We start from the raw sequence: 26,717 nt of genomic DNA, 5'->3' as shown, positions 1-26,717 counted from the left end.
TCTAGTGGTGTGGATTAAAACCTTATAAGTAAAAAAGTTAGATTGTATTTAGGTGTAATGAATGTTTTAAAAAAAGAAAAGATAAATAAAGAATATTATACATAATTTGAAATAGTTTGAAATGATGAAATCAAGAATTTAAAATAGATAAAGTTCATGAGCCTAAATGGCTCAATAGGTTTGATCACTTTCAAGCGTACCATGGTTGAACCAACTTCAAATTCAAATAGAGGATGGCGAGAGCCATATAAACATTTGTATGTAGTGTATATTAGATTTAGTGGGAGGGACATAATAGGACGATTATATAACCATCTCTCACTATATATACATGAGTGCACTCGCGCGCAATGATGAAAAGATATGTAGTAAAAACAACATGGTTTAACTAAGCGATTACCATGGTGAAAGTGTGGTCATTATTTATGATACATATGTATAAACATTTGGCAATCAAGAGTATCCATGAATGCATCACTCATTAGGTGTAATTGCAGACACCGTAGATACAATGACCACCCGACATACACTTGTTGCCGCATGATCCACAGTTTCTCTTGTCGTAAGCTATATCCACGCACCTCCCTCGGTAACAAGTGCTCGTAAACTTGCACTTTTTCTTGCAAGCCCCACAGTTGTGCTTGTCATAACTAAATAGGGGGAATATGAATATTTTCAATTTTATTTATGTCTTCTTCCTCCCCAAGAGACAAATACGCCGACAACCATCCTCCGGCCAAAAATCCAGATCTCCGACCAAAAATCTAGCTCTCCGGCCAAAAATCCATCCTCTCCAACGAAGCAAAACCAACCACGTGGCTTAGGTAATTAATTTTGTTTTGTTTTACAACGCGTGATCACGAGCAAGCTTATAATTTTCCACCCATGATGATGATGACTGGCGGTGGTGTATAACGGCATTCCACGCGTGGTCTTTTGGTGATAACGGGGCGCCCCGGGTGGCCTTATTTTATTTATATGTTTAGTTTTTCATTAGAGTTGAATTTCTTGATTATCAAATTAAGTTATTCTGTTTGTTGATTTTGTTATTTGGTTCAGGTATTGTGAATGTTCTGATTGTATTTAAATAGATGTGTGTTGCTTTTGTAGTTGCTATTTTGTGTGATTTATTCCAAATTTTGGTTGATCATTGTGCAGTCCTTATTATGCCTTGTTTGAAGGAAAGATTAGGGATTAAAAAAAAACTCCAATCTTTTAATATAATCAAAAAGTTGAAATAAAGTTTTTATTTTTAGGCGTAGTAGTCAAAAGTTGAAAAAACTCCAATCTTTTATATGCAAAGAAACTAGAAAAAGAAGGCCAAAATTTGCAAAAAAAAAAAAAAAAAAAAAAAACTGTCTGGACTAGTCTAAAACAAGCCAAAAAAACCATGGCGATTATTAATTAAATGGTATAGATGAATGTGAAAGAAGAAAATATAAAAGATGAAGTGTGGTGAGTTTTTAAAAAAAAATAGTTGAATGAGAGAGAAGAAAATATAATAGATGAAAAGTGTGGTAAATTTTAGGGAATAAAATGAGGGTTATATAGTGTTTAATTTTTTTAAAAAAATTATTGAAATTAGCAGTTAATCAACGGCATGATCTTTGAATTCAACATCGGGACGAACGTGAATAATTCCCCGATTAAACCGTAGGTGGGACGGGGGACGGGTGTTCCTCGTCGGGGTCGCCAGCCACATCACCCCCCCCCCCGAACCCCCTTCCTAAACCACACCCAGGCGTCTAACGATTTTTACACCCAGAACTAGTGGTGCACAAAAAACCCGGACCCGGACTCGAAAATAAAACCCGGAACCGGGTATTATAAAACCCGGGTTTTTTGTACCCGAACCTGACCCTACCCATAGGATAGGGGTTGGGTATGCATTTTTGTTATAAAACCCGAACCCGGAACCGGGTTTTTTTATACCCGTTTTCAACCCGGGTTTTACGAGTACCCGGTTTCAACCCGGAACCAGGTTTTTTCAATATCAGGTCCGGGTTTCCCAATACCCTGTTCAGGTTTTTTCGTTTTTTGTGTTTTTTCGAGTTTTGTACCTTGGTAACGGCTATATAGCTGTTAGAAAGTGTATTATGGTCATTTGTTTGGTTTACATTGTATCTCTATACCCTATAAAAGGGGTCTTTGATGACGAACAATAAACGAAGATGATCAAGTTATTTGAAGCTATCTATGTTCATCATCTTATTCGATCCGGTTCAATAATTATTTAGGTGTCATGTATTTATATGTTTTATGAAATAAAAAGGTTTTGCATTTTATATTTCTATGATTTATCCAAAAGAAATGAATACCCGAGGCATACCCGAACCAAACCCGATCCATACCCGACCCCGAAAATAGGGTATTATAATACCCGGGTATTAGAAAACCCGACCCGAACCCGGGTATATAGAGTATACATTTTTTATATAAAACCCGGACCTGACCCGGGTATTGTCAATACCCGATTTTGTAAAACCCAATCATACCCGAACCCGGTTCCATACCCGGAACCGGGTATTCAAAAAACTGGATTTGTGCACCACTACCCAGAACCTAATGTAATATCCAGTCCAACAATATCGGGTATCCGTTAACCTTTACCAATAAGGTTCCTAGGTATATCCATTGGAATGCCCATAACTGATAATCATATTTTAAACTCACCTAAAAACGATTTGAAATATAAAATATCTAACTATAGTTGTAACAATTCTATAATCACGCAAATGTTTCTTTTTTGTTTTGCCATCCTTAATACAAAGATCTAGAGGTTATACATTTGGTTTTATGCAAAAAAAAAAAAAAAACCGCTTGTAGAATATGATGTTTATCCAGAAAATTTTGTTAGTAGAGCAGAAAATGATTGTTGCTAATTAAAAAAGTCATAACCAGTAACCATATGTAGAAGCACAAAACACATAGGATAATCAAAATGGACTTTTAGATGACAAAGTTTGACTTAAGTTGACTATAAAAACAAGAATCAGGCAGGTTTCTCATAGGTGTTCTTCTCTCTGAACTCTTGAATGGCACTTCTTATCATTCCTTCCACATTGCTGCTAACAAAAAGATGAGTACCATCCAAGATGTGTATAATAAACTTCTGTGATTGCGGTAATGACGCGTTGTAATTGATTATAAATTGAGCCATCGGTATGTCGCTGCATCAACAGACAGGTTTGGATATTAAAAACACATCGGTATGTCTCTTACTGTCAGTGTTAAACATAAAAAAAAATAATAATAAGAAACTAGATTTCGATATTAAAGTGTCTTACCATGAAATAAAGATCCCTTTGGCTGCATGTACCATGATGTTGAATGTAGCGGCAATGTATTAGTAGTAGCTAACTGCAACACCAACGTATGCAAATTGGGTTTTATAAGATCAACGGACCAACATTGTTGCACACAAAAAAGAAAACCAGTCAAAGTGTCAAACCCTCTTTCTTCAATGGTAAAGTTTTGATACATTGATTGTACAATTTTCATCATCATACACAGTAAATCACACCAATGTAGACAGTCTTACCTCTACCCCGTATAAATAGAGAAACTAGGGATGTCACAGTTATTGGTAGGGTCTGATGGTACAATTTTCAAATGAACATATAATCTTCACAGTTATAACATGAGTGAAACTAGGGATGTCAATCATGTCAAGTTGTAACCCAAACACAACCTAGCTTGGTTTTAAAATGTGTGCATCATGAGTGATGCGAACGATGCGCTGATGAGATAGCATCAACTGCAGCAATGTAATGCCATTCATGATGTGATCTGAAGCGACCGCCGTATTATGCAGCTGACCAATACTTGAACATATTAGACCATTCATTGCAAGGGGTCTTGAGTTTTCAATTTGAATAAATTTTATCAATTGGGCAATGAATTTTAGTGTTTTTTAATAACTAACGCCTCACATACGTGATGCTTACGCATTGGCTTTTGAGATCAAAACACACATATTTTAAAACCGAGCGTACAAACCATTTATCTAAACGAGCCAACTGGGTTGACATGTTGTAAATAAGCCGTAATCGAGTTGTAAACGTGTTAAACCAGTTGGTGTGTTGTAAACGGCTTGACAGGTTGACCTTATAATAAAAATGCTTTTATATTAAACTGGTTGACGGGTCAACCTGTTCAACTAAACACGTCAAACCGAACACGACCCATTTGTCAACCAGAACACGGCCTGCTTATTAAACAGGTTAAAAATAACAATCTGAAGCCTAATTATTTCTAAATATCATGTTTTTACCTAAAGCATGCCTAAAATGACATAATTTCCCAACATAAAAAAAAAGTTGGGAATTATTTAGAAACCCTAGAATTCTAAATGAAGATATTGCCAATTACGAAAGTGTAAATAACAATTGATAGTGATATTTTTGTGGTTTCTCAAACATCTTCAATTAGAAAAATCACACAATTTTTAGTGGAAATCTATTAGAGTAAAAAGTCAATCACTACTTAGAGATATCGAACAACAAAAATCACCTTTTGATTGTAAATGCGACCTGATCTGTTGGAGTCTGGAAAAAGTAGCGCCGCCGGAGAAAGAAGAAGGGGCGCCGGAGAAAGAAGCAGCGCCGCCGTGGAAGCTGATGTCGCTGGAACCGTGGATGTCACTTGAAGCTGCTGATGTCGCTGATGGAATGAATAACCAGGGCAACGATGTTAGGGTAAGGGTTAAGAAATAACAAAAAATATATATTGAAATAAATATATTGAATTTCAACCTATCGTTGAATTTAATGTTTATTTTAAACTTCTTATATGCTATGGGTATGGGGCTTGGGTTGAGGGTGGGTTGGCTGAAAACGTCCAAGCCACCACCCCAGGGGCTTGGATTAGGACGTGGGTTTGGGCGTGGCTCTTGGAGCTTGGGTTTGAAGCCGGGCGTGGGGCGGGCTAGGAAGGTGACATGGCGGGCTCTCAATGGCCAAACAAACTAGCTATTTCACATGCCCCCATGTGTCAACTCATGCCCCCAACCCAAGCCCCATCATACCCCATGGGCGTGGGTTTAGGTTTGTTTTCCACGTGTCAACTCATGCCCCCAAACTCATGCCCACCATACCCATGGTCTTAGGGGGTGTTTGGGATTGCTTTTTTAAAATAGATTATGTGTTTTGAATAATCAGAATCAGATAATCAGCTGTAACAAAACGAGCTGCAGAAAGATAGTGTTTGGATTTGATTATGTTGTTTGATATCACAATAATCAGATAATCAACTATTGAGTGTTTGGCAAATATATATATTTTAAAAAATAAACAAGTGAAATGACAAAAAAAGACATTAACCATCAAATCAAACAAACAATATCAAGAAGCCAATGACAACAAACTCCAGTTTAATCGCTACGCCATATGATGTAATTATTGTGCCAATCCAATCCGGCATCTTTGGCTGTTAAGACCCACAGATTGTTTTCTACAACTCATTCATTTCCACCTTTCTTTCTAACAGTCAAATATAAGTCCATTAAGCTTAGGATCAAGACTAAATAGGTAGGTTTGAGCAAACTGTATATATTCTAAGGGATCTAACAGTGCCATGCAATATCCCACCTTTGAGTTTCAGCTATTTTCGTATAAGTTAGTAGCACTCATTTCATCTCAAATAATAATCTGATCCTAGTTTCTACTTACAAACCTTGTAGGACAATCATCAAGTTACTTACAATATGATGCATTAAATGGATTAAACCATTAAAGTTAATTGTGATAACAATCAATTGACGTAATGAGGGTGCACATCACTTTTTGTTAAAGAATACCAAAAAAAAAAGTTACTCAAAAGGTGAAAAAGAGAGACAGGTGTACATGATGAGATGCTTCCCTCTGCTGTAGAGAACAGAGAGAATTAGCCATGTTTTGAGACGATATCTAACACAATGATAACAATTAACAAGAGAAGAAAGACAAAGCACAAAATGAAATAATATTCTAGAAATATAAATAAAATTCTATGATTACGAAACAAATTTGTTGCAGATTCCAGATACACAAGAGGGGAATCAATCGGCTCATGAACTGCCATGAGATCTAATGGATGATATTGATTGTGCCGAGACGGAAGCAGTTGGGCTGCTTAGATCTTAGGCCTGTAAACGAACCGAAAGGCCTTTTTAAGCCATCATATATAGAAAAATTGCCATACGAAACTATAATAATTCAAATGGCACTCTTTAAAGGAATTCTCCCATAATTATATAGATTTAAATTTCAACTACCCATACAGATCAAATAAACAATTTAAAATCCCATCCAAAAAAAAAAATCAAAACTTGTAACACATAACAGATCCACTTTCTTAAACTTAAACATACATAAATAATAAATAGTTCATGAGCTGTTCATTAGCTATTTAGCTTTTAACTTTCTGTTCCATTCAGAGCTTGACCTGAACATGGAAAGAGTGAAAATGGCTATTGATGACTTGCTAATTAAGCTTGCCAAAATGTTCATAAAAGCGAAACTGCAGACAGTTTTTCTTATTAATAACTATGACATGACAATTGCGGTTTTGAAGGTACGAAGCTTTTTTTTTTGTGAGATCAAACTGTGTATTGTGTTGTTTCATGTAGTGATTGCAATTTCGACCCATTTACTTGTGAATGGATCAATTCGGGTTACGTTTTACCTTAAATGGGTAAAACTGCTAAATAATAGAAGTTCACTGAATAAGAAACGGGTCAGATGGTCTGAAGTTCATTGAAATCGTTTTACGGTGCCGGTCGAAACGGTTATATTCGAAACGGTACCAGTGGAAACAGCTCTATTCGAAACGGTACCGGTCGAAACAGTACGGGCCGATACGATTCGCGTCGAAACAGTTTTATTCGAAACGATATCGGTCGAAACGGTTCGCGTCGGAACGGTACGGGTCAAAACGGATCGCGTCGGAACGGTTCGATTCGAAACGGTACGGGTCGAAATGGTTCGCGTCGAAACGGTTCTGTTTGAAACGGTACTGGTCAAAATGGTTCGCGTCGAAACGCTACCGGTCGAAACGGTACGGGTGGAAACCAAACGCCCCCTAAAAGATCATACTGTATTGAAGACATATGGAACAACAATTATATATGTTAGTAGGGATAATCTTTGACTTGGTTTCGAGTAATGCAAGTTGGTCTGAAGCCGCACCAGAACTGTAGACGGCTCCAATCATATGTATGACAAGAGCAACAACTATGACTGCTGCTAATTTGGCGAGTAATGGCAAGATCATTATTACTAGCTAATATTGCAGATTTAAGGAGGCGTTTCAGGAGATGCTATGATACGGATCGAAAGCGTACTCAAATGGCTCAAGAACAATTGATTAATCAAAGACGATAAAACGAACCAAAGGTTCCAAGAACAAAGTTCTTTATAATCAAATTCAACAAAAACTATCTAAAACAATAACCCTAAACATCCTTTTTATAAGATATGAATCATAATTCAAAAGGAAACAAAATAAAATAAAATATTAAATTCAAATAAAGAGATAACTAAAGAGATCGGGCCTATCCGCATCATTCTCCCCGTCTTAAAAAAAAACTCGTCCTCGAGTTTTGTCTTCAAACCAAAGCCACCTGGGTCGAAAGGAACATCAACCCGATTCCGATTTGTTATCATAACGACCCGCCTTAACAACTCAACTTCATCAGTTGTCTTGCCCGACTCTAGGCGTATACCACCTGGGTCAAAAGGAGCACTTAACCGTTTCTTTTTCACTAGCGATTCAGAAACGGATCCACCCATTTGTGGCCCATCAACTATACCACTTAAATTCTTTGACTCAAAGCCATTTTTTTTATCCCGTTGACTCTTCTTATTCAGCCCATTCACATACAATGCATCTCTATTTTTTTGTTTTTTTATGTGCTCACCATTAGCCCCTTTGGATAAACCATGTTGGATCAGTTCTGTTTAAATGTAATGGAAAACATGAATAATACCTGTTACAGCAGACAGGCCAGCAGAGAATCCAGTCAGAGATGCAGCCATTGAGTTCGACATGATTGTCAGGATGATCTGGTTCCTCCTTGGGGTGTAAGATTATGATGGTGATGAAACCGAAGTAGGGTAATTTCGGTTAGGGGAGAGAGTCACGAATTCTTGATGTTAATGAGGGTTATGATTGTGTAATATGTGTAACTGTGTAACCCTTTAACTCTCTAATAAGCCCCTTATTTATACACCCAAGAGGAAACCCAATTAGTTAATAAGGGTAATATGGTCCATCAACAATTACCAACTAATTATTAATAGGTTAATAAATATATTTTGATCTAATATAATATAAATGATTATATAGGCTACAAGATTAAATATTACATTTATATATTTAATCTCACATTCTCCCACTTAGCCAAGTAATCATTTATCATGAGTATTAGGTAAGCCTGGCCAGGAGTTAACACTCATTTTAGCTTTAAACCAAGAACTATAGCAGAGAAATACAGCCGTTGAATCATCATTCGACTCAGGACCCCCATTAGTCATACTATAGCCTCAATTTAAAACCTAACAGTTACGATCAAAATATGTATAAGCCCTTTAGCGTCTGATTTGTATTTATATTTGTCTATATGTCATTACACCGGCAGAACATATGTTAGAGACATACAAAATCAAACTGAGGAAATTTTATTAATTAAAACATAAGCTAGTACAATATGCCATTAAACAAGGTCTTTAATAAGTCCCATATTCGATACATGTTCTTCGAAAACTTTAGGTGGGAGACCTTTAGTCATCGGATCCGCTAGCATATCTTTAGTACTAATATACTCAATACAAAGATTATTTTCCTCAACTCGTTCACGTACGAACAAGTACTTTGTATCGAGATATAAACCAGCTCCAGTCGAACTGTTACTGTTCGAGAAACTAACGGCAGCTGAGTTATCACAGTAAAGCTTCAATGGTCTAGAAATGGAATTAACAATTTTGAGTCCAGTGATCAGATTTCTAAGCAACATTCCATGACAGGTTGCGTTGTAAACAGCAATGTATTCTGCCATCATTGTGGAAGTTGTAGTTAACTGTTGTTTATGACTCTTCCATGAGATAGGTCCGCCTGCTAACATAAAGATGTAGCCCGAAGTGGATTTCTTGTCATCTTTGCACTTGGCAAAGTCAGAATCAGAATAACCTACCACTTCTAAGTGATCACTTCTTCTATAAGTCAGTTTATAGTCTTTCGTCCCTTGCAGATATCTGAGGACCTTCTTAGCTGCTTTCCAGTGATCTAGGCCAGGATTAGTCTGATAACGGCCTAGCATTCCAGCAATATAAGCGATATCTGGGCGAGTACAGACTTGAGCATACATCAGGCTCCCGACTACTGACGCGTAAGGTATCTGGCTCATTTGCTCCTTTTCAACCTCTGTTGTCGGACACTGGAATGAACCGAAAACATCTCCCTTAACTACTGGAGCGACGGAGGGTTTGCACTGTTGCATGTTGTAACGTGTAAGGACACGATCTATGTAAGTCTTTTGAGACAATCCTAAGATCCCTTTGTGTCTATCTCGGTGAATTTCGATGCCAATGACGTAAGAAGCATCTCCGAGATCCTTCATGTCGAAGTTATGCGAGAGTAACCGCTTCGACTCATGCAACATGTCTAAACTATTACTTGCCAATAGAATGTCATCTACGTAAAGGACAAGTATAGTAAAGTTACTCCCACTCATCTTGAGGTAGGTGCATTGATCCACTTGATTCTTCATAAAACCTTGCCTCTTCATGACTTCATCAAACTTGAGATACCATTGACGTGATGCTTGTTTTAACCCATAAATGGATTTCTTCAACTTACAGACTAGATGCTCCTGACCTTCAGGTTTAAAGCCTTCAGGTTGTTTCATGTAAACATCTTCGTCTAAGTCTCCGTTAAGGAAAGCAGTTTTGACGTCCATCTGATGCAGCTCTAAATCAAAATGAGCTACTAGGGCCATAACGATCCTTAATGAATCTTTACGAGAGACAGGTGAAAACGTCTCTTGATAATCAATTCCCTCTTTCTGAGTGTAGCCCTTTGCAACCAATCTCGCTTTATAGCGTTCAACGTTCCCATTCGGATCCAGTTTTGTTTTGAACACCCATTTACAACCTACAGGTTTGACACCGTTGGGTAATTCTACCAAATCCCAAACGTCATTTTTCTTCATGGATTCAAGCTCATCAATCATTGCTTTGTTCCATTCAGAAGACTGATCACTGCTAATGGCTTCATTATAAGAGATAGGATCATTGAGCTTTCCAGCATCCATTTCAGTCAGGTAGGTAATATAATCATCCCAATTAGTAGGCCGTTTTTGCCTAGATGACCTCCTGAGCTGATTTTCAGGTTGAGCGTTGTCTTGGTTTTGAGCGTTTGATGTGCCTTCGTTATGAGGTATAATGGGTTCTGGTTGTGGAGTTGGAGTTTGTGCAGTGGCTTCAGGTGCAGTTGCATGTGGTACAAGAGGAGTAAACGGAGTAATGGTAAGCGACGAGTCTCTCCCCCCCGCGTCTTGTACTTCTTGCAATTCTTCGTAAGGGTTGGTACTGCTCCCACTGACCTTGAAATCCTCCAGGAACGCAGCACGCTTGGTTTCAACAATACGGGTGACATGGGAAGGACAATAGAAACGATAACCCTTTGAATGATCAGGATACCCGATAAAGAAACAGGTAACTGTTTTAGGGTCAAGTTTCCTTAGGAAAGGATTATATAATTTTGCTTCAGCAATACAGCCCCATACTTTCATATATTTAAGACTCGGTTTCCTTCCTGTCCAAAGTTCATAAGGAGTTTTAGGGACAGACTTAGAAGGAACTCTATTGAGTATATGAACAGCTGCTTTTAACGCTTCAGTCCAGAGGAATAATGGTAAATTAGTGTTGGCTAACATACTGCGCACCATGTTCATAAGGGTACGATTTCTTCGTTCAGCGACACCATTCTGCTGAGGTGTACCAGGCATGGTGTATTGGTTCACAATCCCCTGGCCTTTACAAAACTCATAAAATGGACCAGGAGCTTGACCCACATCAGTATGTCTTCCATAATATTCACCGCCTCTGTCTGATCTCACAACTTTAATCTGACGATCTAATTGCTTTTCAACTTCAGCTTTATAATCTTTAAAAGTTGTAAGAGATTCAGACTTTTCCTTTATAAGATACAAGTACATGTAACGAGAATAATCATCAATGAAAGTGATAAATGAAGTATGTCCTGTGATGCCAGCGATTTGATAGGGACCACTAATGTCAGTGTGAATGAGTTCTAATAAATTAGAGCTCCTAGTGGCACCTTTCTTATTCGCTGATGTCATTTTGCCTTTAAGACATTTGACACATGTTCCAAAATCAGTGAAATCGAGAGGAGGTAAGACTTCATCCTTTACGAGACGATTTAATCGTTCTCTTGAGATGTGGCCTAAACGTTGATGCCACAACATAGATGAAGTCTCTAAGTCTCGAATTGGTTTCTTTTCCATCTTTGTGAGTGATTCATTAATATTATATGACAACAAAGATTTGGAAAAATTATCATCGAGTTCTAATCTATAGAGACCACCATCCAGAATGCCAGTACCATAAACAACGGAATCATAGAGAATAGAGAGTTTGCGATGACCATGAGAAACTACAAAACCGTCCATGTCTAACTTTGGTCCTGATACAAGGTTCCGAGTTACCTCAGGAACATATAAGGTATCATAAAGTTTAATACATAAACCAGTTTTCAAAAATAATTGTAATGTTCCTATGGCCTTCACTTCTAATTCCCGATCATCCCCAACTTTAAGTGTTCTTTGGTTTCTTCCCAGCTTCCGGATTGTAAGGAATCCCTGAAGTGAATTGGTTACATGAACCATAGAACCAGAATCAAACCACCAAGAATTAGCAGGAACATTTAAATTAAAGGACTCAAGTATCATGAAAAAATCGTTACCTTTCTTAGCCAGCCACTCCTTAAAGTCAGGGCATTCCTTTTGCTTATGTCCTGTTTTCTTACAGAACTTGCAATAGGGTTTGCCTAAGGAGTTCTTAGAGCTGGAAGGTGCACTTGTATTAGGATTTGGATTTGGCTTTTGAACCTTAGAAGCATCCTTTCTTGGATAAGAGTTCTTCCTCTTCTTTGAGCTGGAAGTGGTGAAGTTAGCAACATCAGTAGTGCGATCCATCTTCATACGCTCTTCCTCCTGCACGCACATAGCGATCAGCTCACTCATCGTCCATTTGTCCTTCTGAGTGTTGTAATTGATCTTGAAAGCTTCATAGGACGAAGGAAGCGAAGTGATGATGAAGTGAACGAGAAAACCATCACTGATTTCCATCTCTAGGCCCTTCAGCTTATTGGCCATATCATGCATCATCATGATGTGTTCGCGAATGCCGCTCCTCCCATCATACTTAGTTGTCACCAGCTTGAGGATAAGAGTGCTAGCGTGTGCTTTTGATGTTCCCTTGAATTGATCCTCCACAGAAGCCAGATAGGTTTTAGCATTTTCAGAATCAGGAATGGCCCCTCTGATTGAGTTATGAATGGATTGCTTCATGAACATGAGAGACATGCGGTTACACCTAGTCCATTTATCATGGACTATCTGCTCAGCAGCAGTACTGGTGGCGGTAAGGTCCGCTGGCTTATTCTCTCTTAGAGCATAATCAAAGTCCAGCAATCCTAGAGTAAGCATGAGGGCATCCTTCCATTCAGCAAAGTTATCACCAGTCAAAGGTGGAATCCCGCAATTGGGTGCTGGTAGTGGAAATAAGATGAGCAAGTTATGATACAAAAGAAGAAATCCTAATGTGATCTAATGGGCTTGTTATACTAAGGCAGGCATAAATAATGACCATTTTAATTATGAAGCTGTGATAATGTCTATTACTAACATCAAAATAATAGACTTAGTAAAAATTCTACTTAAACGAAGACAAATCAGCTTTGGCCAGAAGTGTAATCATTTAAGTATGTGTGCAAAGCAATCGTGACAAATCAGCTTTGGCCAGAAATGAGACAATCACTTTAGTTATGCACTTGTCAAGCATGCTAAACATAAATGAATTAAATCAGCTTTGGCCAGAATTAAGACATTTCAGGTTTGTAATGCATGCTTAACATAGCCTTTTATAATACTTGAACAATAAATAGATGTATTAAATCAGCTTTGGCCAGAATTAATACATCAGAAGCTCATTCAAGTAAAGCTATTTTGGTTTTGTAAAATTATCTGATTCTGATTTAATGAATTAAGTATTAACAAAACCAAGTATTTAATAGCAAACCACCTGTTAGCGCGGATCGAACTCCGCGGTGAGTTCGCTGGGGGTTGCGGGGGACAGCGTGCCCCCGCCCGGGGTTCGGGGCGGGAGCCCCGAAAAAATTTTTAGTTCACTTTTAAACAGCTTAAGTTCATGGTCTCGAGTCGCAACCTTAGTCTCGAGTCGCAACCTTAGTCTCGAGTCGCAACCTTAGTCTCGAGTCGCAACCTTAGTCTCGAGTTGTGCTGTTATGGTTGCGAGTCGCAACCTTAGTCTCGACTAATCACGTTATGGTTGCGAGTCGCAACCTCATGGTTGCGAGTAGCAACCTCATGGTTGCGAGTAGCAACCTCATGGTTTCGATCAATCACGTTATGGTTGCGAGTCGCAATCTCATGGTTGCGATAAATCACGTTATGGTTGCGAGTAGCAACCTCATGGTTGCGAGTCGCAACCTCATGGTTGCGAGTAGCAACCTCATGGTTGCGAGTAGCAACCTCATGGTTGCGAGTAGCAACCTCGTTAACAGCTGTTTTTGTGATAATAACTGAAAACTCGAAATTTAAGGGATTGTGGGATAATGTTTCCTGTTTTAATGCTGATCTAATCTTATCAAAATATTTCGAAAATAATAACTGATATCTCTTTAACAGTTTTCGGAATTTTATTAGATAAAAATAAGATCAAAACAGGAAAAACACCCACTAATCTAAATTATATTCCAAATCTTAGGGAATTTTCGAGTTTTCTTAGAACATTATGATGAACCCTAACAAAAATAAGAACATAATCTGGAAATCCGAAACCTGTTTTTAATGGTTTTGTAAGGGATTTCGTGATGATAAGTTTAATCTTTATAATTTCGAGTTGGTTTATCAATTAACAGTTTCCGAAAACAGGGATTTCGGTCACAAACAACCCGAAAACAGTTTTTGATTTTAAGGCTTAAAAAACTTCCGTTTTCCAGATTTTGATCCAAGAATAATGGATACGAAAACAGAACTGGTTTATCAACATATGCTCTGATACCACATGTTGGATCAGTTCTGTTTAAATGTAATGGAAAACATGAATAATACCTGTTACAGCAGACAGGCCAGCAGAGAATCCAGTCAGAGATGCAGCCATTGAGTTCGACATGATTGTCAGGATGATCTGGTTCCTCCTTGGGGTGTAAGATTATGATGGTGATGAAACCGAAGTAGGGTAATTTCGGTTAGGGGAGAGAGTCACGAATTCTTGATGTTAATGAGGGTTATGATTGTGTAATATGTGTAACTGTGTAACCCTTTAACTCTCTAATAAGCCCCTTATTTATACACCCAAGAGGAAACCCAATTAGTTAATAAGGGTAATATGGTCCATCAACAATTACCAACTAATTATTAATAGGTTAATAAATATATTTTGATCTAATATAATATAAATGATTATATAGGCTACAAGATTAAATATTACATTTATATATTTAATCTCACAAAACCATGCATGCCCCATCCAGGTGCAACCTTCATGTCCATGCAATCACCAACAATGGGGCCCACCACAAACTTTTGATTATCACCCATAATTGAAAAAGACTCCATCTTTTCAGTTGGTTTATCCACACTGTGGTCAACCTCCTTAATATTGATAATTTGAATTTTCGAATCAAAAGATGAAGATGCCATATAATTAGTTTCCTTGTTTATCTCAAAAACATTCAATTCATCCATGATTTGCGGCTCAATAAATGGAAATGTTGTATCTTTAGCCGGGGATGTAACACCATTATTGTCACACCCCCAAAATCCACCCTGCGGATGACACCCGCTTCGAGGGCGTGACTGACCAGGATCCAGCCACCAATTATACTGAGCATTTAATTAATAGTAGAAATATTTAATATCCGAAGTAGTTAGCAACATCAGAGTTTAGGTTCGGTAATTGGTTTAACAAAACAGCGGAAGCATAAACCAAAGTAGTTTTAAAGACAGTTCATTGTTCCAAAACAGTTAACCCAACACACGGGTTTGACGAACACTACACATCCCCAAGCAGCAGCTCCTGAATCATTGGTTACCTGTAAAGCATGCAGTAAGGGGGTCAACAATAATGCTGAGTGAGTTCACTAGTTGTCCAGTTTTTAATTACCAAAAACTTGTTTCACCGGTTAATTTATCCGTTTATACATGCCATGGGGAGCTACCCCAAAAGTTAGCGACTAAATTGTTTTTCCAATACCGAACACTAGGTAACCGTTGCGTATCCGCAGGATGCCCCGATGTCAATGTTCTATCATCATTGACGGATTTCTGAGTACATTAGTTCACGACCGATCCCAAACCAGGGTACGGTGTGAGGCTGGTAAACACCTAAATAGAGCTATCAACTAATAACCCGTTCGCCTGAACCCGGCGACTAATCGGTATTTGTAGTAGGGACTTGAGTGATAGAGTTTCGTTTAGTGCCGTTAGTTGCAATCCGTATAAACAGTAATTAACCAAAAGGTTTCCCAAACCAGGGAAGGAAAAGTAAGTTTTGTTCCCAATAACTAGGGAAGGTATGTAAATGGTATCCCCTTTTACCAGGGGATAGGATTGTTTTAGTCTCGTGTCCCAAACCACCGGGACGCATGCTTTTAAGTTGTGAACTCACCTTGGGTTGCTCGGTAGGTTTAGGTTACTTGTCAATCACGTTGGTCACCACGTCCTAACATGGTTACCGGTATAGGTCAGGTTCGGTATACAAGCATTCACGTAAAACACATACGGGCACGTAACATGCATACAAGTAAACAGTCATGGGGTTATTGGGCCGGCCTAAACAATTAAGCAGTCAACAGTACACATAACCCAGTCAACAGATAGCCCATAACACATAATGGCCCAATAACCAAAGTGGACAGCCCACTCGCAACCAGCTGGTCTCGAGTCGCAACCAGGTGGTTGCGGCTTGTCACGTTATGGTTGCGAGTCGCAACCGTGGTCTCGAGTCATCACGCTGTGGTTGCGAGTCGCAACGGTCGTAGTCTCGAGTCGCAATCACGTGGTTTCGACTTGTCATGCTTTGGTTGCGAGTCGCAACGGCGTGGTCTCGAGTTGTAATGCCGTGGTTGCGAGTCGGAAACTGTCATTTTCATGTACACGTGATGATGCAGAACCATCAGTCCAATTTTGTACCAAGAAATCAGACCCAAATCCGGAAATGACCAATAAGGCTTCACTAACACTTTTCCTAAACTGTCTTTAATAAAATTTGGATCAAACTTTGCCATTTTAAATCTTCAAACCATCTTCAACTAGTTCATCAAATGTTCATAGTTTCTAGGGTTTTCTTATCAAACATAATCACACATTCATGAACCAAAACTTACATATTTTTGACAAGATCATGATGCAAAACAAGAAAACATACATTATATAGCCGAAATCTCATATTTAACAACATCATTTTGCAAGAACAATGAAGCATTCATTTTATAATCTTGAACATAGTTTTGGTTGGCATAAACATTCCTAAACTACCATTTTCTAACCATTTCTAAACATGTTACCACATATTGTCAAACTTTTACAAATCAACCTAAAATCATGCATATTGTTTCTAACCAAACACATTCATGTTCATAAACATCTCATAAATTCTATGCACAAAGTAACAACACTAACCGGTTAAGAAGGAGGAGAAGGAGCCGAAATAAAGGAAGAAAATGAGAGAAGATGAAGTGTCCGAGTGATGATCTTGTCCGAAATTCCTACCGGTTTGCTCCAAGCTTGAACCGAGATTCTTGTGAGATCCGAAAGTTGGAAGAAGGTTAGGATGTAGAGGGTTTTCTAGTGAGAGGGAAAGTGTGTGTTGTGGTAACTAAAGAATGGAGAATGAGGGGGAAGTTGGGTTTATATAACAAGCATCAACTTAGGCTAGGGGGTTTTCGGCCCAAGCCGGTTACGGCCCAAAGGCCTACTCGAGACCGAGTGGCCCACTCGCAACCGAGTGGTTGCGAGTCGTGGTCTCGGGTCGTGGTTTCGGCTCTCATATATATATATATAATACATACGACACATAAAATGCATAAAGGATCACGTTTTCATTTAATAACAAATATATATACGCAAAAATTACAACGTGTTCGTTCGGAAAAACCTAGAGTGTCACATTATCCCCAAGTTATAAGAACTTTCGTCCCGAAAGTTAAGGCAGCCACTGTCAAGCTAGTGTGTTTCAACGGGGTGTCACATCATCCCCCCGTTAGTTTGGAATTTCGTCCCGAAATTCGGTTGTAGCTTCAGTGCTGGGGTTTTCGTTTGGGAACAGCTGGGGATACTTAGACTTCATCTGGTCTTCCCGCTCCCAGGTAAACTCTGGGCCGCGTCGTGAGTTCCAACGAACTCGCACAAGGGGTATCTGGCTACGTTTGAGGGTTTTGATTTCTCGATCCATGATCTCAATCGGTTCCTCAGTAAAGTGTAGCTGTTCATCAATCGTCAGTTCCTTAAAAGGAATCACAAGTGTTTCATCCGACAAACACTTCTTCAGGTTAGATACGTGAAATACGTTGTGCACTGCACTTAGCTCTGCAGGCAGGTTCAATCTATAAGCAACCTTACCGATTTTCTCGGTAATTTCGAATGGTCCAACATACCGTGGGTTCAGCTTGCCCCGTTTACCGAAACGGACCACACCCTTCCAGGGTGAGACTTTAAGTAGAACCCGGTCCCCGACCTGGAATTCTAACGGTCTTCTACGCTTGTCAGCGTAGCTTTTCTGACGGTCACGAGCTGCCGCCATGCGTTGCCTGATCTGTGAAATCTTTTCCGTTGTATCTACCACTAGTTCGGGGCCTGTGAGTTGACTGTCACCTACTTCCGCCCAGCAAAGAGGTGATCGGCATTTACGACCGTACAATGCCTCAAAAGGTGCCGCCTGAATACTAGTGTGATAGCTGTTGTTGTAGGAGAATTCCACCAGCGGTAGATGCTTCTCCCAGTTCTTGCCAAAGTCAATCACACATGCTCTAAGCATGTCTTCCAGGGTTTGGATGGTGCGTTCAGACTGCCCATCCGTTTGCGGGTGGTAAGCAGTGCTCATGTCCAAACGTGAGCCAAAGGATTTGTGCATAGCTTGCCACAACTCGGAAGTAAAACGAGCGTCTCGATCGGAAATAATAGAAGTTGGCACCCCGTGCCTCGAGACTACTTCTTTTAAATAAATTTCTGCTAAGGTAGAAAACTTGTCTGTTTCCTTAATGGCCAGAAAGTGTGCAGACTTAGTCAATCGATCTACTATCACCCAAATAGTATCATTCCCGCGTTGGGATCTAGGTAGCCCTGTAACAAAATCTATGGAAATTTGCTCCCATTTCCACTTCGGGATTTCCGGTTGCTGTAGTAGGCCTGCTGGTTTCTGATACTCGATCTTGACTCTTGCGCAGGTCAAACATTTGCCAACGTAGGCTGCTATGTGGGCTTTCATGCCAGGCCACCAGTAAGTGGTTTTTAAGTCGTGGTACATCTTATCTGAACCAGGATGTACCGAATAACGGGACTTATGGGCTTCGTCCATCACAAGCTCTCGTAGATCTCCGTAAAGTGGGACCCAAATGCGCCCTGCCACATAGTAGGCGCCGTCTTCTTTCCGTTCTAGTTGTTGTCTCGATCCTCGCAGGGACTCAGCCCTGATGTTTTCCGGTTTCAGAGCTTCAATCTGAGCATTTCGAATCTGGGTAGGGAGACTAGACTGGATGGTAAGTTGTAATGCTCGCACGCGCTTTGGTATAGTGTCCTTTCGACTGAGGGCGTCTGCCACGACATTGGCCTTGCCCGGATGATACTTTATGGCGCATTCATAATCATTCAGAAGTTCGACCCATCGGCGTTGTCGCATGTTTAATTCCTTCTGCTTAAAGATATGCTCGAGACTCCTGTGATCGGTGTAAATGGTGCACTTGGTACCGTACAGGTAATGTCTCCATATCTTAAGCGCAAATATCACTGCTCCCAGTTCCAAGTCGTGTGTTGTGTAGTTCCTTTCGTGTGTCTTAAGTTGTCGAGAGGCGTAAGCAATAACTTTCTCGCGTTGCATCAACACGCAACCGAGCCCATGAATAGACGCATCGCAGTAAACCACAAAGTCGTCCGTTCCTTCAGGTAACGAGAGAATAGGAGCACTGCAGAGGTTATCCTTTAGTTTCTGAAACGCGGTTTCCTGAGCTTCACCCCACTTATATACCATACCCTTCTGAGTAAGAGCCGTGAGAGGCTGAGCGATCTTTGAAAATCCCATGATAAATCTTCGATAGTATCCCGCTAGTCCCAAGAATTGGCGGACTTCAGTCGGAGTCTTAGGGGTAGGCCAATTCTTTATAGAGTCGATCTTTGCAGGGTCGACGTGGATTCCGTCCTTGTTAACCACGTGCCCAAGGAAATGGACTTCTCGAAGCCAGAAGTCGCATTTCGAGAACTTGGCATACAGTTGCTCATTGCGAAGGAGTTTGAGGATAAGGCGTAGGTGCTGTTCATGCTCTTCTTGACTTTTCGAGTAGATCAAGATGTCGTCTATAAACACGATCACCAATTTGTCGAGGTAGGGTTTGCATACTCGGTTCATAAGGTCCATGAATACCGCAGGCGCATTGGTCATTCCAAAGGGCATAACGAGGAATTCATAATGACCATAACGAGTTCTGAATGCAGTTTTGGAGATATCTTCATTACGGACCCTCAACTGATGATAGCCTGATCGCAGGTCAATCTTAGAGTAGTAGCTTGATCCTTGCAATTGATCGAATAGGTCATCGATTCGCGGGAGAGGGTAACGATTCTTGATGGTAACCTTGTTCAACTCACGATAGTCTATGCACATTCGGAACGTGCCATCCTTCTTCTTAACAAAGAGTACCGGTGCTCCCCAGGGTGATGAACTAGGGCGGATAAACCCTTTATCCAATAGTTCCTGTAGTTGAGTAGAGAGTTCCTTCAATTCTGCGGGGGCTAGTCGATAAGGTGCACGAGCTATTGGCGCTGCTCCGGGAGCTAGCTCGATTTGGAATTCGACCTGACGATGGGGAGGGAGTCCAGGTAATTCCTCAGGGAATACCTCGGGATAGTCGCGTACCACAGGAAAATCTTCAATCCTCTTTTCCTTTTCCTGCGTGTTGGTGACAAGTGCCAAGATAGCGGTGTGCCCTTTTCGTAAACACTTCTGGGCTTTCAAGAACGAGATAACGCCGGAGATCTCTCCACTTTTGCCACCTTGTACAATGAGGGGTTTGCCAGAACGGCGAGGAATACGAACTGCTTTCTCTTGGCAAAGGATCTCAACGCGATGTTTGGATAACCAATCCATACCAATAACGACGTCGAAGCTTCCAAGAGTAACAGGGAAAAGGTCGATGCTAAATGTCTGACCAGACAACTCTAGTTTGCAGCCCTTGACAACATGTGAGGCCTCGATGTTTCTACCATTAGCTAACTCGACGATATGAGGAGAACTTAGTAACGAAAGCGGACGCTTAAGCTTCTTACTAATACGTAGGGATACATAACTAGCATCGGCACCGGAATCAAATAACACAGAAACATAACGGTCATCAAGTAGGAACTTACCCGCCACGACATTGGGGTCATTCCTTGCTTCACCAGCTCCAATCACGAAAGCCCTTCCTCTAGCACCATTCCCAGCATTGTTGTTCTGATTGTTGTTCCCAGCTCCCTGATTATTGTTGCGGTTCTGATTTAGTTCAGGGCAATCCTTCTTAAAGTGCCCCTCAGCTCCACACTTAAAACATGCCCGGTTGTTTCCCTGCTGCTGTTGCTGTTGGGGTTGCTGCTGATTCTGTCTAGCTGGGAACTGACTTCTACAATCCTTGGCTTCGTGCCCCATCTTGTGGCATCGCTGACACTGGCCCTTGTTACATGCCCCATTGTGGTGTCTGTTACACTTGTTGCACTTTGGGTAGCTTCCCCGGTAGCCACCCTGTTGCTGAGTACCCTTGTTGTTTTCAGTTTTCCTTTGCTGCGCTGGGGCCTGAGTGGGGTTAGCATCCTTGCTTTGACTTCCTTCCCACTTACGCTTGCTGTCACTAGAAGTTCCGACAGTAGCACTGATCCTTTTGGGCAACCGGCCCTCTTCTACGGCCTGATCAGTAAGTTTGTGAGCAAGTCGAACAATCGGCTGAATGGTAGTGTGGTTGGCTGAAGTGACATGGCTTCGAATCTCTGGAGCCAAACCCTTGATGTACAGTTCGATCCTTCGGTACATAGGTCGAGACATGTTGGGGCAAAGAGCAGCATAATCATTGGACAGCTTGGTGTAAGTTTCAATTTCCGACCCAACCATCTTGAGCTCATAGTACTCATTCTCAAGCTTGTGGATGTCATCCCGGTGACAGTATTCCTCCCTAATCATATCCTTGAAATCCTCCCACGCAGTAGCATTTGCAGTTTCCAATCCAAACATCTGAATCTGCGCCTTCCACCAAGAAAGCGCGCTTCCTTCAAGCGTAGCAGTAGCAAATTTCACCCAATTTGCAGGGGGACACTCACAGACAGCAAAGACAGCTTCAATTTTCTCAATCCAATGCAGAAGACCTATGGCACCCTCAGTGCCGTTGAAAGGGAGAGGCTTGCAATCCATGAAAGTTTTGAAAGTACACACTGGTGGTTGCGCAGGTGCATGCTGACCTATAGGGTGAGAAGCGAAACGTATAGGTTTAGAGGCGAAAAGTCGATGTGGCGGTAGGATCTATACATCCTAAAACAACGAGCTTACCTATAGGGTGAGCTGCGAAAGCTGCAGCCACTGTGTTAAGCAGGTTAGTGAACTGAGCCTGTGTCATGTTAATGTTTCCTCTTCCGCGTCCACTCATTGTCTTCATAACCAGAAAACACAGTATGAGTGTGATGCCGTAATGTAGCGGGAATGAGATAGAAGAGAGAGGTGTATCTATCTAGTTTAGGCACACTAGTATGTATAGCATAACAGGAAACATAAAGTAAGCAAACAAGTAAACACTGGTCCGAGCTATGAGGTCAAATGTGTCGAGCCTTGCACTTGGAGTGTAGTGTCGTCGCGAGTCACGGGTTATAGTCTGGTTTTCTCCAAAAAGATTTTCCCCTTTTTTTTTTTTTTTAAACCAAGTTCACTATAACCAATGGCTCTGATACCAATCTGTCACACCCCCAAAATCCACCCTGCGGATGACACCCGCTTCGAGGGCGTGACTGACCAGGATCCAGCCACCAATTATACTGAGCATTTAATTAATAGTAGAAATATTTAATATCCGAAGTAGTTAGCAACATCAGAGTTTAGGTTCGGTAATTGGTTTAACAAAACAGCGGAAGCATAAACCAAAGTAGTTTTAAAGACAGTTCATTGTTCCAAAACAGTTAACCCAACACACGGGTTTGACGAACACTACACATCCCCAAGCAGCAGCTCCTGAATCATTGGTTACCTGTAAAGCATGCAGTAAGGGGGTCAACAATAATGCTGAGTGAGTTCACTAGTTGTCCAGTTTTTAATTACCAAAAACTTGTTTCACCGGTTAATTTATCCGTTTATACATGCCATGGGGAGCTACCCCAAAAGTTAGCGACTAAACTGTTTTTCCAATACCGAACACTAGGTAACCGTTGCGTATCCGCAGGATGCCCCGATGTCAATGTTCTATCATCATTGACGGATTTCTGAGTACATTAGTTCACGACCGATCCCAAACCAGGGTACGGTGTGAGGCTGGTAAACACCTAAATAGCGCTATCAACTAATAACCCGTTCGCCTGAACCCGGCGACTAATCGGTATTTGTAGTAGGGACTTGAGTGATAGAGTTTCGTTTAGTGCCGTTAGTTGCAATCCGTATAAACAGTAATTAACCAAAAGGTTTCCCAAACCAGGGAAGGAAAAGTAAGTTTTGTTCCCAATAACTAGGGAAGGTATGTAAATGGTATCCCCTTTTACCAGGGGATAGGATTGTTTTAGTCTCGTGTCCCAAACCACCGGGACGCATGCTTTTAAGTTGTGAACTCACCTTGGGTTGCTCGGTAGGTTTAGGTTACTTGTCAATCACGTTGGTCACCACGTCCTAACATGGTTACCGGTATAGGTCAGGTTCGGTATACAAGCATTCACGTAAAACACATACGGGCACGTAACATGCATACAAGTAAACAGTCATGGGGTTATTGGGCCGGCCTAAACAATTAAGCAGTCAACAGTACACATAACCCAGTCAACAGATAGCCCATAACACATAATGGCCCAATAACCAAAGTGGACAGCCCACTCGCAACCAGCTGGTCTCGAGTCGCAACCAGGTGGTTGCGGCTTGTCACGTTATGGTTGCGAGTCGCAACCGTGGTCTCGAGTCATCACGCTGTGGTTGCGAGTCGCAACGGTCGTAGTCTCGAGTCGCAATCACGTGGTTTCGACTTGTCATGCTTTGGTTGCGAGTCGCAACGGCGTGGTCTCGAGTTGTAATGCCGTGGTTGCGAGTCGGAAACTGTCATTTTCATGTACACGTGATGATGCAGAACCATCAGTCCAATTTTGTACCAAGAAATCAGACCCAAATCCGGAAATGACCAATAAGGCTTCACTAACACTTTTCCTAAACTGTCTTTAATAAAATTTGGATCAAACTTTGCCATTTTAAATCTTCAAACCATCTTCAACTAGTTCATCAAATGTTCATAGTTTCTAGGGTTTTCTTATCAAACATAATCACACATTCATGAACCAAAACTTACATATTTTTGACAAGATCATGATGCAAAACAAGAAAACATACATTATATAGCCGAAATCTCATATTTAACAACATCATTTTGCAAGAACAATGAAGCATTCATTTTATAATCTTGAACATAGTTTTGGTTGGCATAAACATTCCTAAACTACCATTTTCTAACCATTTCTAAACATGTTACCACATATTGTCAAACTTTTACAAATCAACCTAAAATCATGCATATTGTTTCTAACCAAACACATTCATGTTCATAAACATCTCATAAATTCTATGCACAAAGTAACAACACTAACCGGTTAAGAAGGAGGAGAAGGAGCCGAAATAAAGGAAGAAAATGAGAGAAGATGAAGTGTCCGAGTGATGATCTTGTCCGAAATTCCTACCGGTTTGCTCCAAGCTTGAACCGAGATTCTTGTGAGATCCGAAAGTTGGAAGAAGGTTAGGATGTAGAGGGTTTTCTAGTGAGAGGGAAAGTGTGTGTTGTGGTAACTAAAGAATGGAGAATGAGGGGGAAGTTGGGTTTATATAACAAGCATCAACTTAGGCTAGGGGGTTTTCGGCCCAAGCCGGTTACGGCCCAAAGGCCTACTCGAGACCGAGTGGCCCACTCGCAACGAGTGGTTGCGAGTCGTGGTCTCGGGTCGTGGTTTCGGCTCTCATATATATATATATAATACATACGACACATAAAATGCATAAAGGATCACGTTTTCATTTAATAACAAATATATATACGCAAAAATTACAACGTGTTCGTTCGGAAAAACCTAGAGTGTTACATTATCCCCAAGTTTTAAGAACTTTCGTCCCGAAAGTTAAGGCAGCCACTGTCAAGCTAGTGTGTTTCAACGGGGTGTCACAATTATTAGCCACCCTATTACCACCCATAACCACCACCGCACTACCCAATTCGTCATCCGGTAAGTTCCGATCACCACCCGTAACCAAAGAATAAACCGCTACATACACATAAATTTTTTTTGAAAACATACCTGAGATCTTCGGACTCAAGGAATTCTCACTCAATCTCACGGCTTCATCGAAACCACAACGATATGCACCACCGGTTGCCCAAGCATACCACACATCATCCTCATACTCATCAAATACGGGAGAAGAATCATAGATAAGGTCAGGATCCTCGTTGCCTCGGGCGGCGAATCTACGGGGATGATAACCATCACATGATTCACGAAAGTTTTCATGGTCCACAATCTCGTTGCCGCGGGCGGCGAATCTACAAGAATGATCACCATACCCTCGCGGATTAAAAGGAACTCCGTCGTTGCCTCCGGCGGCGAATCTACGAACGAAAGTTTCTTCTTTTCCACGTAGAGCCATTTGAAAACCAAAAGCTCTGATACCAAATGATACGGATCGAAAGCGTACTCAAATGGCTCAAGAACAATTGATTAATCAAAGACGATAAAACGAACCAAAGGTTCCAAGAACAAAGTTCTTTATAATCAAATTCAACAAAAACTATCTAAAACAATAACCCTAAACATCCTTTTTATAAGATATGAATCATAATTCAAAAGGAAACAAAATAAAATAAAATATTAAATTCAAATAAAGAGATAACTAAAGAGATCGGGCCTATCCGCATCATGCTATATCAAGGCTCTGGCAAGATCATTATTACGAACTTTAACGGGTTGACACGAAAGATGACTTGAACACAACACGATATGGATCCAACACGACACGAATAAATATATGGGTTGGGTTAGGATTGAAATACTCAACTAGTCAATCTACCAACCTGAAACCCATTAACTCGCTAACCCACCAACCCGACAAGATTGACACCCCTAATTTTGCACCATATCACTCATTCACATGCATTAGAAGAGCAAGCACTAGTACCGCTTCTTTACAGAAGAATGAGAAGACCATTATAACTTATTAGCAACCCAAATCTAGAAGACACCATTGGCCATCCTCTAAATAAATTAAAAAACAACAGATACCAGCATAAAACATAAAACTAGATCATCCCACCATTATAATAACCATGTATCTGGTGCTATACGTTTACTTCAATAATCTTATTGGTTTGTAACCTAACTGTTTTATTATTTGACAACAAACCCTAAGTTAACTCAACCTCTTAAACCTATCATTATCCAAAAGACGAACAATCAACAACAATTTCATTGAATCAAATCAATTGCACCAAACTAAAAACAAAAACAACTAACAGGGTCGTGATGAGAAAATCAAAGGGGATTAAAATCAAAGGATCGTATAAAGAAGCATACCTCTCTAGAAGCGATGAAGCGAACTGCAGCTGTGATTGGGGATTAAAATCAAAGGATCGTGATGAAGAATCAGAGGTCAACTTCCATGGGAATTTTAGCGGGCAGTTATGGCGCTAAATTTTGTGAAATCCCGTTTTCCTGCAGTAAGGGGTGACCTACTTATGGATTATCACGTTTTGAACTCTACAAAACGTAAAAAATCACTTTTTATTAATTTTTTACCAAACACTCAAAATAGATTTTTTGCGATTTCAAAACACAATAATCAGATAATCAGGTTCAAAAAGCAATCCCAAACACCCCCTTAGATACAATATAATGCAAATTTGTTGGTGAGAAACAAGAACAGAATGTACGAAAATCGTGAGGTACTTAAAGCGGAAGATACTAGTGAGGCTAAAGAGTGGATTGAGGAGGAAGTTGAGTTGGGGGTTAATGAAGCCGC

The 26,717-nt window shown here is 40.4% G+C and overlaps 1 protein-coding gene across 2 annotated transcripts; it reads right to left on the bottom strand.

The window, feature by feature from the left end:
- Window positions 1-2,857: 2,857 nt before the first annotated feature.
- On the bottom strand, window positions 2,858-26,400 carry LOC110920147 (general transcription and DNA repair factor IIH subunit TFB5). 2 transcript variants are annotated; one of them, XR_004879696.1, is made up of 4 exons: window positions 26,273-26,400; window positions 4,513-5,188; window positions 3,288-3,360; window positions 2,858-3,170 (listed from the first exon to the last, which is right to left on the bottom strand). XR_004879696.1 is itself a non-coding variant. In XM_022164382.2 (3 exons), exons 2-3 carry the CDS (start codon window positions 3,320-3,322, stop codon window positions 2,993-2,995), a joined length of 213 nt encoding a protein of 70 aa, XP_022020074.1. In that variant the 5' UTR covers window positions 3,323-3,360; window positions 4,513-4,714; the 3' UTR covers window positions 2,858-2,992. The 2 variants fall into 2 exon arrangements, 1 of the variants encoding a protein (XP_022020074.1); XM_022164382.2 differs by lacking the exon at window positions 26,273-26,400 and having other exon boundaries at window positions 4,513-4,714.
- Window positions 26,401-26,717: the final 317 nt, after the last annotated feature.

This window comes from Helianthus annuus, chromosome 2, assembly GCF_002127325.2.
Source record: "Helianthus annuus cultivar XRQ/B chromosome 2, HanXRQr2.0-SUNRISE, whole genome shotgun sequence".
Lineage (NCBI taxonomy): Eukaryota > Viridiplantae > Streptophyta > Magnoliopsida > Asterales > Asteraceae > Helianthus > Helianthus annuus.
Note: the sequence above shows the minus strand (reverse complement) of the source record. Positions and strands in the feature narration are given on the sequence as shown.